Source organism: Malurus melanocephalus, unplaced genomic scaffold, assembly GCF_030028575.1.
Source record: "Malurus melanocephalus ecotype Western Australia unplaced genomic scaffold, MMel_1.1 scaffold_20, whole genome shotgun sequence".
Classification (NCBI taxonomy): domain Eukaryota; kingdom Metazoa; phylum Chordata; class Aves; order Passeriformes; family Maluridae; genus Malurus; species Malurus melanocephalus.
In genome coordinates, this window is record NW_026623252.1 from 3,768,645 (window position 1) to 3,783,219 (window position 14,575).

Consider the following 14,575-nt stretch of genomic DNA (forward strand, 5'->3'; position numbering starts at 1 on the left):
ATCTGTATTTTCCTTATTCACCATGGCACAATTTCCCTCTTTTCCCCAGTCCTCACCAGCTAGCAAATCCAGCCAGAGCAACCACTTACTGCATCTCAGATGGAATTCTGTCAAGCTTAGCACATTAAAGAGAGTACTAGAAGTGTGYTGCTTCTATATATAAACTGCCTGTCTGGTGCACAGTATGTCTGAATAATAGAGCCTGCCTGACGCCAAATCCAAATTCTCCCGGATGAAGGGGAAAAAAAAAGTCCCCCTTTGGAGTAATTTTCAAAGCACCAAAGCACCCCATAATATTCTCAAGGAGCAAGAGTGCACAGAGTCTTTGGGRAAAAAGCCATCACACCTACCACTTACACTTCATTACTGAATTTCTTTGAGTTAGCAAAACCTTTCGAAAATAAATGTCATTCAAAGCAGTAGAAATAAAGATTTGAGCCCAGGAGCTCACAAAATCCTTCAGGAGTGACAAAGCTGCACTGCTGCTATCGTCAGATCTTGTCAGCAGCTCCTTTGCTCTGTGCCACCATCACACCTTTCCCCAGGTGGCTTTTGCTTTCTTCCCCTCTGCCTCCCCATCCTTTCTTTAAAAACAACATATTAAAAATACATCCAAGAAACCATCGTGCATTTACTCAGAGAAGAGTGTGTGTTTCATCCCACACAGAAATGAAAACACTGAAGGTTTCCAGCTATAACAAAACATAGGTATAATGTAGGCACAACACAGTTGTCCTTAAAAAATTTATAAAAAAATAAATAAAATTTATAAATTTATAAAACTCTGCAGGCTTTCCCAAGGTGACACTCAGACTTTTGATTTCCTGCTATGCCCATGGTATAAGTTGTAAGTTCTTGGAAYTTCCTGAAGTTTAATGTCAAAAATGCAAGTGAAATGAATTTTTGTAATGACCACTGAAGGATTTTTGACCTGTCCAATTTCCAGAACTCTCATTCTCTGCTTCAGCACGTCTCTGCAGCATTTGACTGATCAGCATGGCCTCACTCCTCATCTCAGGTGCCACACACCATTTCTTTGCAAGAAAGCACTTAACTKTGACAGACTGCATAATCAAACCAGGTTACCTGGCCCCACATTATCAGTTGCTGTCAGGACTATTTAAACCACTAGGAAGTCAAAATAATTATTATTTTATACCTGCAAAGCTCTCACTGCACCAGTTTTGATCCTCAATTCCACAGCTCATTGACAGCACAAGAAAAATCTTTGTGTTGGAACACTCTCTTGGTAAGACAGATGTCCAGAGCCTGCTTCCAAAATTTAATTTTAAAATGTCCAAACAATGGATAATGCTGTAGAAATCACTTAAAACTGTGGACACTCAATACTGTTTGAGCACTGTTTAAAAAACAACTTTAAAAAACTTTTTAGTAGTGTAAAAGGTTTCACAGGCACTCAGTGGCATTTTCCTTTCCCAGCCACGCATCTGAAAATAGATGTTCTCCTTTTTCCTTATTTAAGAGCCTTTTGCCCTGGAAAAGAGTAGATCTAAATTTGAAGGTATTTAGAAAACAAATTAGTGCTTAGAGTTGAGTACTTTTTTTAAGTGGGAGTTYGAAACAGAAACATTCGAGTATCAAGTCAGAACAAAGGGTTCCATCTTCTTTTACACAGCACTTTCATTTCAGTAAGTGTTAAAATATCTACAGCTACATACAGACAAAGTTTTTCCTCATGCCTTATAGGTGTACTTCTAATTTCTGTCACAAAAAGGCAGGGAGCTGAAGCCTCTTCAAATAATTAATAATAATAATGAATCCCTAAAGGCACATCCCTACCTGACCCCAAGCAAATGAAAGACAAATTTTTACATGCAAACATTGAGATTCAAAACAGGAGATGACCTTTAGTGCACCCTTCCATGAGTGGAATGTTCTCATCCACAAGCAGATTTAATTAAATTTAGCTCTTTAGACTGATTAGAGTTAATAAAGCAATTTGTTAATAGACCATTTTATTATGTTTACAATGCACTGTTTTGTTGGACACTGTGCAATGGTTACAAGCTGCAAGGCACTGGTTTTCCACGCTCTCCAACTGCCCTGATTTCATGTGAAATCTAAWAGAAGGGCCCAGAGTCATCAGAAGCAGTGGAGAAGATCAGAAGCATAGTATATAAATTATATCGTGTGAGGGACTCTACAAGAGATGTCACCAGGGGTGATTGTTTTAATTTTACACATAAAACACACTGTATTTAAAATTCACCATATACAAGAGAAGCCCCTATAAAAATAAAAATTAAAAAAAAATAAAATAAAAAATATACAAGGGAATTGTTGTAAAAATTGTGGTTTTCATGCAACTCATTGCTATACATTTCTGTTAAGCACTGGACCAATTCTYTGTGTAACAAGTGTTTGGAGAGAGCCCGGTGGGAAAGAGTTGCATGCAATTCTTCAAATTGCACCATCTTCCTGCCGAGGGACAGTTAATTTAGATATTCTGCTACAGGAAATAGCCCACAGCTCTCCCTCAGGCTATCCATATTCTCAAGGGAAAGCCAGAACACTTTCAAATAGAGGCTGAAATTCTCCATYCGTAACATCCACCAAGGGAATGCCAAAACCTGCTTGAGCAAATCCGATACGAGGGAAAGTGCCTAAATCCAGAGAAACCACCTTAAAAAAACCCCTGACTTTTCTTGTTAGTACAGCTGGATGCTGCAGAGGATGGATAACAGCTTCCACTACACGGTGCTGTACTGGATTTTCTGTCCTTCAAGCACAAATATCAAACTTCAAACATTTAGCAACAGCGCTGAAACCACAGCTCTCCAGGAGAGGAGCCAAGTCCTACATTCAGTTTGCAGAAAAAGCACACAGAGGAAATTTCACAGAGAACACATTTTTTTTTTTAAATCACACTTTTCCAGCAATTTTAAGAGACCTGTCAAAAATGAATTTAAAAAAAATAAAAGAATCTAAAATTGCACTTCCTCTGTATCTCACTGCTGCAACCAGCTCAAAAATTTGTCATCTGCAAAATGGTCTTACCTGGCCAGCGGGCAGGAGTTACCCTCTCATGCTGCTGTCATTCCACAACCCTCTCCCTCCTGGGAAGAGGAATTCCCTGAGAGAGCCAGCACATGTCAAGACAAGTTGCCCAGAGTTCAGCGATGGCGGTGAACAACCCTTCAGCTGGGATTAGGGCTAAAAAAACAGCATTGTTTGAGAAACGATTGGACAGCTTTTGCGTGGGGGTGGGACGGGATTACTGCCTCCAAACTGGGTCTGAGCAGTAATGGATTACCTGGAGAATCTGTGTCCTAACCCTCACTAACAAATTAATTCAGTTTGAAATGCGCCACCGGGGCCACACACACCTTGTCTAGGGGTACAGCAAAAGTGACCTTTGTAGGCATTTACTGGAATTGTGGAAATCACAGAATGCCGCTTGGAATACACCAACAGYTCACCCCTGGGCAGCTCCTTTCCCTGCCTGCTCCATTGCACCCTAACAGCCATTACCACCCAGGAGACACAATTATAAAAGGTATCCTCAGTCTATTTAACACTGAAACTGTGCCGACCTGTAAGCTTAAGGTCAGGAGAGGCTGTGTTTGAAAAATAGCAAAATAAAAAGAAGTGGTGAGAGAATGGGATAAGCCAGCAGCAAAAGCTCAGCCCCTGGAGAATCACATTCTGTTAGAGGAAATTACAATAAAACCCCAATTCCCGTAAGGTTTTCTACCAGTTCCTGAGGTGCAGCAGGGAATCTTAGATCTGTGTTATTCCTCTGGGGTTTGTACCTCATTGCTGTTTTCACAGAGCACTCAATACTTTTTTAGGGTGCACTGTATTGATTTTATAGTGGGAAGACTGAAAGAGGAGCCTTGTTCAGCCACCAGCACAGGCAGCAGATCCCAGAGAAGCATCTCTAGGTAATGCAGATCTCTAAAAAGCTTGTTTCTGTATTAACAGGTTGAGCCTCCCCTAAAAAATGAGGCTAGATTTTTGTAAGAGCACTGCACACCCACTGATCTTTACTTTCTAATGCTAAAAATGTAGGTTGCTTGGTTAAACAGCAAATTCTGGGTTACCTTTAGACTGAAAATTATTGCTAAGTTTGACAGGATATGCTTATCCCATCAGTGATGCAAAAGCATTTCACCAGCACAYACWGAGARCCTTTCTTCGCTTGCTCCAGTTCACCAAATAATGATTTTTTTTCCCCCAGGGTAATTAAACAAGAATGCACAAATATTCCTAAAAATGCTGTGTAACCCTCTATAAATAAAACAGTGACATTCTCTACATACACCAACATTATCTCTTGTATCCACACACAAGCTCACTATTTCCCAGAGCCCCCGGATTCCTCCACAGTTCATGCAAAGGTTAGGTCACATCACTGCTCCAACGCACTCATTTCACATCGGGGCAGATTTCAATTTCGTATGGAAGAGACAATGGAGCAGCGTGACCTTTGGGTATCACAAACCATGTCCCAAAAGCCCACTTTCATTTTCAACAGATGTTGGTTCAACATATTTGTCAATGTAAATCCTCTTAGAGCCCAGCAGCACATGCAGCAAAGGAAGCAAACCAAGACCAACACAGGCATTTTTCATATGGGAGAACAGACATTTCAAGGAAAACAGCTTATGGGAAATGCACAGTTACACAGCAAAGAAATAGGGTTGTAGACCACCAAAAAAATTGACTTGTTTCCTAAGAGCACATGAAGTGGTTTCCACCAGTTTCCTAGCAAGTCTGTTGAAAGAACTTCAGGTTTGAAACAAAACGTAGATACAGATTTAAAAAAAAAAAAAAATAACCCAAAGGAGAAGGCTGTTTTCTCTGTCTGTTTGTAGGCAGCAGAAGCAAATACGATTTCATGGGTTTGTGTGGAGACTGCAGCACTTTGGCACTGATAAAAACACCCATATCTGAACTATCTGACTCTGAAGCAACGTGTGTTTTAAAAGGGAAAAAATGTGACGCTACAAGAGCCAGATAGGAGACCAGAGCCCAGGGATTTTTCTGCATGTGAAGCACACCAAGAGCCTTTCCTTGCTCTCCTGTCATCCCAGCATGTTAGCTGATAAACGCTCCATAATTAGAAGACCCAAGTGGGGATGCCTGAAATCCATCTGACCTGAGGGAATGAGTTTAAAAACCTGACCCAGCTTTTAGCGTGCCAGATCCTCCTGTATTCCATTTCTGCCTACTGGAAAGGGCTGGCAAAGGCAGACAGAAGAGAGAGACTCAACTAAACATGGTATTCAGTGGGATTAGAGAAAGGTTATTTTGGGACGTAGGAAGTACTCAAAAGAGGAGAGCGAAGGAAAAAAAAGTAATATTAAATTTAAATTAGATGCTGGCGAAGGGAAAGGTCACAAGATATGCACAAGCAGAAACCAGGAGGGAAGAAATATTGCTCCTTTACATTCCCTGTCTGTGCAGAGCATCTGTTGGACTGGGGGAATGGTTTGCAAAGAGTCACCAGTGGGACAGAGGCATCATCACCTCACTGCAGGCAACATCAACACTGCCCAAACAGCTACACCAGCAAATGCGCAAATAAACTCCTTTTGTGGAACTCTCCTCCAGTAAACTCGGCCGTTCTGGGAGACATAAATCAATCTCACACTAATTACACCCAAACACTGCAAGTAATGACATCATAGTAGGAAAAGCCCAGCTCTGAGRGATCTGTTTTTGAGGAAGCCAGTTGGAGATACCATCTTTCTTGTTTCTTTGATAGAACTTCAGATTCAAATTGAATATTCCAGTCTCATTCACATAAACCTTCTGACAGCTGAGAGGAAACTGTTGCCCTGAGACCCAACTACTGTCTTTGCATTTCTTCACATGCCAAAGATAACAGGCTCTTCTCCTTAATTACCAGGCATTAAAAATAGGAACATGGCCATGGTGATACACCTGGCGATTATGGTTTACCAAAGCTTCCAGTTTCTTGTACAGCACCATATAATACAAAAATAAAATCTAAATATTTCCTCCCAGAGCACAGGAGCTCCTGAAGTGTCAGAGAATTACAAGGCATCCAGTGTTTTTTGCAAGTCTAATGTCAGGATTAAGCTGCATGACAAAAGAAATTCTCATCTTGCAGAGAAGAGCAGCATGCAGGAAGGAGGAAAGAGATGTGATGAACCAGCAAGGAGCTGGAAGCAATAAAAATTGAAGAGGCTTTCTTGCCACATCTGAGACAGGAACAGCTCAGATTTGGCACTCTTAGATCACTTTCCTTGTCTCCTGCTCAAGTCTTAGAAGCTGTGAGAGTGTTTAGGTGGAKAAACCCACGGCCCATGCCAAGCTGGCTCACAGAAGGGCAAAGCAGATGCCACTGAACAAATCCGCCCCTCCTCGCATCACAGCCAGGCTATTTCTAACTGAAAGCACACCTCAAAGCAATCTAGCAAACTTTCCAATTCTAGGTCAGACATTTTTAATGAGCAATTAGCTCAGACACTCATATTTCTTGGCAAAGAACAGGATCTTAAGTCCTTAAATTAACAAAAGTGATTTCAATGTATTCAGTGAAACTTTCAAGTCAGAACTAGTCACTCAAAGTTTTAGACCAAAGCTGTGGCCTTTATATTTAAGTGTACTCAAACCCCAAAATATCCATCTTTCCTTAACCCAGAAATAGCCAGTTTTAACAAAACTTGCACATTTTTATGTCTGAGAATAAAACCAAAGTATTTGCAAATTATTTGAAGACAAAAGTCTCTCCTTTCAGAATTCCACACCCTGAAGCCACACACACTGAATCAGAGCTTCACTTATGGGAAAACATGAAACACTTGAGGGGATGGAAGAACAGAGCACTGAATTGCAGGCTAGATGCTCAAGTGCAAGTCAAATCCATCTTGGGAAGACACCGCTTTATGTAGCCAGGGATCCACCCTTTTCTGCCCAGTTTTTGGTTTAGGCACACATCCACATCCCAAAACAAGGAATGCTCAGTTTTGGGAACAGCATTAGTCAGAGTTTGCTTGCGTCTTTCCTTCTCTCAACACTCCAGACACTCATCTGGTCAGGCCATGAAAGTGCTCCYAGCTCTGCTCACTGGGAAATACTTCCCAAGCCTCACCCTTCACACCTCATGGAACTAGTTAAGTTTGTTCAAAGGCAGAATAAGAAACCATCCAAATATTAATCGAAAATGCCTTTGGTGCTGAAGTCCAGGTAAGGACACCTGTCAAACTCTCCCAGTGGTAGAATTCTGGCACATCCTGCCAATGTCAAAGTTGCACTTCTATGTTTTTCCCAGACTTTTGTACCCTCTCTGTAGCCCCCCACCAGATCATTAGTTTTTAACAGCATGACCAGAACTTCCACATCTTCAAAACAGAAAATTGTGTCACATGGTCATTCAGTTACCTGAAGTCATTTGCACGCTGCAAGCATGCACGGCTCTTCCTGCACAATTAAACTATCACATGCCTTCCATTTAAATATTGCTTTATTTAGTATTTWTTGGGCCATACCAAGCTTTAGTTTCAGCAGCTAAATCTTCTACAGGYAGGCCTTTCAGAGTTGCCTTGCATTTCTTACAACCTACTACTTCTTGCAACCTTCTACACCAAGCCTGCCCATAAGGATGCTTTTGAAATGTATTTTTGCCTGATGTCCTGTTCTCATTTCARTGCACACACCAGTTTATTTTCCCAGCATCAGCCAGGAAAGTTTTCAGCCTACTTCTCGCTCCATAACTAAAATAAGGTGAAGGAAAGGAGAGTGTCTTAGGAGTAAAGGTTACAAATGTCTTCTGACAAGAAGCCCTTAACCACTTCCCACATCTTTACTGTGGGATGAAGCCCAAAAATCAGCTATTTTCCTATGACATGGAGGGCCAGCTCTGTCACTGGTGGATTYAGAGGGATGAGCAGGAGCACCATTTATCAGGGAGCTTTCTCTGCTTCTGGTATTGAAATGACCATGCACCTTCTCTTCTGTGGTATTTAACATAAACCCTCAAAGCCACTTTTCTGACAGAAAATTTGGCTAACTGCAGCTCCCTTTCCCCCTCCCCCCACCACCATTCCAATGGGCAGCTTCTCCCCAAAAAGTATTTCAACACAAGTGAGACAACAGCTGATATTTCAGAGTTGCTATTTTAAGGATTGCCTACAAGTGCTCCTGTCTAGCTAGACAGATTCACTGCTCTTGGCAACCTGCTGACTTGACAGGAGGGACAAATACCTTGCTTCACAAGCCCAAAATACTACGTGGCCTATGCTACTCGCAAGTGAAGGATGAAAAAAAAAAAGAAAATCCCAGTGTTGAAAGCCTCGCAAGTACATCTGAGCTCCAACTTTATACAGCAACAGGCCTGGAAAAACATCCTTCTAGATGAGGTAATGATCAGTGCTACATCCTGCAGCCAAGCTCAGCATCTGGGCTTACAAAGACAGAGGCTGGGCTTCCCATGCTGTTAATCCTACCAGTAGTCCCTTGCCTGACTGAAACAGGAATCACAGTTCCGAAACAGCTGCTTCCTCGGACAGCAAGGGAACAGCTGAAGGGGACTYAGGCCAGGCACGGACACAAAAACAGGCAACTAATTATTTCAAGTCGTGAGGCAGATTGTGCACTGGGAGACAGTCACCCATTTAACCAGCGTGAGATGGGTCTTAAGATTTTTATCTCACTTCTTCAAACTGCTCCTTCTTCACACATTTACTCTGGGAAAGATTCTAAGTGATGCCAACGCTGTTTGTTGGATATATAGATGTAAAACATGAGGGGGAAAGGAGTGTTTGATGAAGAGCATATTTGCCACATAAAATCATCTCAAATTTGGAACAATTCCCCACGCCCTACTGGCAAGCATCGCCTACAAAGTCCTCCTTCCTTCCTATATTTAGGTCAGCCGGGCTGAGTCAAGCCCTCCAAGAGCATCCCTTGCTTTCGTAACTTTCTGTTCTAGAACAGAAAAGCCAGACATGGAGGTTTTTTTTCAGATCATATGGTAACACTCATAAATGCAGAAAGGCAATAAAAAAATAAGTCAAGTACTCGCGCTATATAAACCAGGCCATTTCTAAGGGCTTCTCTTGGAACATTTACCTGGCTTACAAAAGCCTTGACACATCTGTAATGCCAAATACTGCTCAAAAAAGTTCCACCACTACCCTAACAAGGCCCATGGATCTCAGACTTAAGGAATATATCCTTAGGGGAGTATATCCTTAGGGAACACACTGCTTTAAACGCTCTGGTTTGCTTGTGTCCCCATTTACAAATATCCATTCTGCTTGGTTTAGCTTCAACTTTTACCAAATTGTTTTCATCTCTATTTATGGAAGTCCMCCAAATTGCTGCATAAAACAGAATTTTGTCCCCCAGATTAACCCCTCCATTAAAAAGATTCCACATTTAATGATCATAGCATCTCTTCCCTAGTCCCCAAACTCCACTTTAGGCTTTTCAAGTTCTTTAGTGCTTTATACCATAACCAGTAAAGCTGGCTGCTGGTTTCACCTGCATTTTGAGCTTTTTCTAATTTCTGCTCCTTCACAGGAGTATAGCATCCCAATTTTTGAATCACTAAGAACACAAATCAATGCCCAAACTATTTACTTCAGTGGAATAATCAAATGTATGGTCTATAAATTGATCACACTAGTTTTTTAAAAGTAATAATTATGTATGTACAAAGATGTAGGYGACAGTTCTTGAAAGTGACATAAAGTGTACAATGAGCACAACCCTCACAACATTACTTTCTTCGACAAAAAAAAATAGATTATGTTGCTTGAATTACTAGTATCAAATTAATTACTACCTAAAGAACTCTGTTCTGTAAAATGGTGGATTAAGATTTCTAGTACAGAGAGGACACATGGCAGGATCATTTTTTTCTGAGCTGTGTAACACACATCTGTCTACAAAACAGTGGCAAAACAAGGTGTCAGTTTCTTTCCTAATGGAAACAAGAAATAGACCATGTCCTTCCTCATTCAAGTGAACAAAAAACAGTAACTAATATTATCTGCCTACAAGAGAAACATTTCATTTATACAGCTCCTTGCTAGATTTGCAAAACTCCTGCTCACGTAACAATTATTACTGTAGCTAGCAGAGTGGAAGTTAGCAAAAAAAAAAAAAGAAATACTCCCCTAGAAACAATGTCTCGAGTAATCACATCAAAGCCATCTAATCCAAGCAGGAAGCCAGCTCCTGGAAGGTTCAGCTGGGCAGGACTGCGCCTTCCCGAGCCACGCGTGCTCCATCCCAGCAGATGAGCGCGCAGCACGCGGCCGCGGYTCCTGCTGGCTCTGCTGGCACAGACCTTGAGCAGTATCAAACTGCTAGATTTTGCAAACACTGCTGGCATGTGCTCACATGAGGAATGAAAGGGCCCAAAAGTTTCCATTGACCTAAACACAGAACAATCTACTGGCGTCAAGGCGAGCCTGAAAGCAGAGAAGCTGATCATTGATCGGCTTCGCTGCTGCCTGCAAGAGCTGGCCTGGGAAAAAACAAGCTCAGCAGCACAAGCCAGGTGTGAGCAGCAAATCCTGAGTGGCAGTCTGTGAGKCTGTTAGAAACCCAGAACACAGCGTTTCATGTTAATTATATTTACATATTCGCCATCCACTTAATTCCTGCATCTGTCAAACTGCAGCCAGTGCTGGTGGTACAGCACTACCCTTTCCTGATGGGAGTGGTTTGCAGCACCTTCTACCTCTGCTCTGAACAGATCTACACAAGGTGATAAACTACCGCAGAAACTGCCTCAAACACTAAAACTGCTACTGATTAACATGACTAACACTGCTCCTAAACCCTTGTCACTACAAGATGCTTCACTCTTACCATTTCCTTCCTCTTGCTTAGTTACTTCCCCTCACAATTGCTCTCACTGCCCTCTTCACCACSCCAGGTTCCCTCCTGGTCTGTGCAAGACTGCACACACAGAGCAAGACTTTTGCAAATCTSCCAAAAATTAATTTCAAATGGCAGGAGTTTCAAAGGGTCCTTCCAAGTCTTGCTGTCTTCTTACAGGAGCACGTAGTAGAGYGAGAACAGTGGATTTATCAAAATATTCTGACAGCCACAAAACAAAAGRTACCTCTGTGAATCAGTCTGGTTTGCATGCTCTTTTGGGCTCCCATCTGAACATAGGGAAAATGAGACTCTGGCATCTGCAAATAACTTGCCAGCACCTCTGGTTTCTCGATAACAAAGACCAAAGGAAAGAGAGGAGTRAGAATGTACGTGCAATAGCAACATGTCTGTGTCCCAGCTTTCTCTAAACACCTGTGAGGAATGCTGGAAGAGGCAAAAGATCAGTAACCCTCCTGCGTTCTTAACATGGATATTCTCAACATTCTTGTTAAGAGGAGACAAGGCTTAGTTGACGTATTTTACGAGTCTCCAAGATCATACAGAAGGATTCATCTGGGATCCTTTGTGTGGAGAACAGGCAGTTAAACAACAAAACAATTAAAGTGCTCTGAGACAGAGTAATGCAAATAGATAAAATAATATGGGAAAACGCTGAACCTTGAACTTGGCAGTTCACAGTTTTAGCACTCAAGGGAAAAGATAAAAGACATGCTTGTGTTGAGCTTTTTGAGCAAATGGAGTTGTCCTTTAAACAAACCCCAGGAGAAGGAAGGAAAAAAAAAAAAAAGCCACAAACCACCACAATATTTGAGGCCTCAAAACCACTACACAATGCAGTGAAAAGCACATCTAAGATAGTGAAAAGAGAAAGTGGGGAAAAAGCAGAGAAGAGCAACTGGGTTCCTTGTCAGAGACTGATGTCTTCCTTGAYCGAATGACAGCACAGCCAGGACATAGCTGAGGAATTCAAACCGTCATCCCAGAACAATTCTTAGGATATTATCATGGCTCTAACAGACAGCACAGTCACTCTTACTTGCCATCTCATGTCCAGGACATGAGACATTCTTGCCCTCCTACCTCAAACTCCACCCTTAGGAACCTTCTCATCACACTGCCACAAAAATCACTGTCTGAATCACTCACACAAAACTCAGCCTGCYGAATGTATTCCAAAGATGCTACAAACCCCTTCAAAATGGTGCACAATTATTGGTGCATTGGTGGTAATAAGGTGCATGAGCCAGTGCCACCAAAAATAAGCCATACATTAGCATTCATCTGGTCCTGCTGCAGCTCTGAATCAGGAAAGGGAACCAAGAGAGACCTAAAACTCTTCTGGAAGGGTGGTTTATCCTGTAACTCATCTTAGGGTCACACCAACACCAGGTGGGGTGACACATATAACCCACACTAAGGGAAGAGGATGGTCATCTTCAGCAGCAGCCAGCACTGGAGCAGTTTAGACACTGAATCACCGAATGGTTTGGGTTGGAAGGGACCTTGTGTCAACCCCCTGTCACAGGCAGAGACACTTCCCACCAGACCAGGCTCCTCAGAGCTCCATCCAGCCTGGACTTGAACAYTTCCACGGATGGGGCAGCCACAGCTTCTCTGGGCACCCTGTGCCAGRGCCTCACCACCTCACAGGGAAGAATTTCTCCCTAACATCCAATCTAAACCCACTCTCTTTCACTGTGAATCCATTCCCCCTTGTCCTGTCACTAAATGCTCCTGTAAATCATCCCTCTCCATCTTTCTTGTAGGCTCCCTRCTGGAGAAGAACCCCAGGGCTGTTTATCCCCCTCTCCCCCTTTGGAAGACTGCYGGAGCAAGGATGCAGAACAGCCTGTGTCAGATTTAGCAAACATAAAAACCAAATTCAATTATCCCAGTTACCACTGAATCATTTAAGTGTACACAAGAAGAGTAAGGAGGCAGGAAGCACCAGCAATCAGCTGGTTTAGAAGGTAAAGTCACATTGAGCACAATGYAGTGTCTGGTGGGCAGCAATGTAAAAATCAGTTTCCAAGTTACAGGGTTCACTTATGCCCACACCCAGCATCACCTTGCGGTATTCTGATTTTCATTATATACTCCCATCCCTGGAAATGTTCCARGCCAGCTTGGATGAGGCTTGGAGCAACCTGGTCTAGTGGAAGGTGTTYCATGGCAGGGARCTTRGAACGAGATGATCTTCAGGATCCCTTCCAACCCAAACCATTCTGTGATTCTACGATTTAAATGCATCCACCCGAGSGGCCTATTTTCAGTGGTTAACACCAATGGCAGTGGTTCTCAGCGGCAGCGGCTGGCGATGGATGTCCCCTCCGGAGCGGCTGCAGCGGGGGGGCCCGGCACCGCACGCCCTTCCCTCACCGACCGCCGGAGCGATGCCCGGGGATGGTGGCACAGGCGGCGGTTTCACCTCGCCCTTGAGCCGCCGTGTTGCCGGTGGCCGGGGGCGCCTGCGCGGCGCTCGGGGGAGCCCGGGGGGGAAGGCGAGGGGAGGAGGATGGAGAAGGGAGAAGGGGGGATGCCGCCTCCCGCCGCTCACCTCGCGGGCGATCTGGTTGAGCGCATCGTCCTCCGCCGTCAGGCGCTCCCGGTTCGGCAGCCGCTTGCGCCCGGCGCCCGGCGTCCCCATGGCGAGGCGGTCCCTGACCGGCCCGGGCCGGAGCGGAGCCGAACCCGGAGCCGCTGCCCGCCAGCCCCGAGCGACCCTCCCGCTGCCGCTGCCGCTCCCTCCGCCGCCTCCGCCGGCGCGGCCGTCACCGCCCCCCGCCCCGCGCATGCGCCGCCGCCCCCCGCCCTGAGGGGACGGGCCGGTTCGCGCCCCCCCGACAGCGCGGTGTGGGTCTGTGCTCGCTCCCCTCACCGCCGGGGTGTGCGGAGTGTTTGGGGGTCCCTTCTTGCTGCCCTCACCGCCCGTGACCGGGGTGTGTTTGGGGGTCCCTGCTTGGTGCCCTCACCTCTTGGGACCGGGGTGTGTTGGGGGATTCCTGTCCGCTGCCCTCACCGCCCGGGATCAGGGTGTGTTGGCGGTCCCTGCTCGCTGCCCTCACGCCTGAAATCGGGGTTTGTGTGGGGTGGCCCTTTCTCGCTGCCCTCACCTCCCGAAAGCGAGGTGTGTTTGGGGGTTCCTGTCTGCTGCCCTCACACCTGAAATCGGAGTGTGAGGGGATCCCTGCTCGCTGCCTTCACGGCCCGGGATCGGGGTGTGTTTGGGGGTCCCTGCTCGCTGCCCTCTCGCCTGAAATCGGGTGTGTGGTTCTGTCCTTCCTCACTCCCATCACCATCCGAAATCAGGATGTGTGTGAGTGGGAGTACCTGCTCCCTGCTCTCACACCTGAAATCGGGATTTATGTGTGATGTCCCTGCCCGCTGCCCTCACCGCCCAAAATCGGGGAATGTGTGGGGTCCCTGCTCACCCTTCATGTCCCTCACCGCCCCCACGAAATCGGAGTATGGGGGAGACCTGCTCACTGCCCTCACCACTCAAAATCGGGGTGTGTAGGGTCCCTGCTGCTCCCCTCATGCCTCTTCCTGCTCCCTCAGCCCCACTGTGGATGCCCTTCCTGCTGCAGTGCCCAGGCTCCCCGCCAAGCTGTAGGAAATTACAGAATCACAGAGTGGGTCAGGTTGGAAGGGACCACATAGGGTCATCTGGTGGTGGTCATCAACTTCCCTGCTCCAGCAGGGTCATCCCAGAGCACAGGGCACAGGG

At 45.0% G+C, this 14,575-nt stretch overlaps 1 protein-coding gene across 1 annotated transcript in view; it reads right to left on the minus strand.

Moving 5' to 3' along the window:
* LRRFIP1 (LRR binding FLII interacting protein 1) overlaps nucleotides 1–13,642 on the minus strand; it is a 100,595-nt gene extending 86,953 nt beyond the window's left edge. Inside the window, exon 1 of the mRNA XM_057389804.1 lies at nucleotides 13,406–13,642. Coding sequence (XP_057245787.1) covers nucleotides 13,406–13,642 — 237 coding nt within the window. The remainder of the gene's footprint in view (nucleotides 1–13,405) is intronic.
* Between the last annotated feature and the right edge of the window lie 933 nt (nucleotides 13,643–14,575).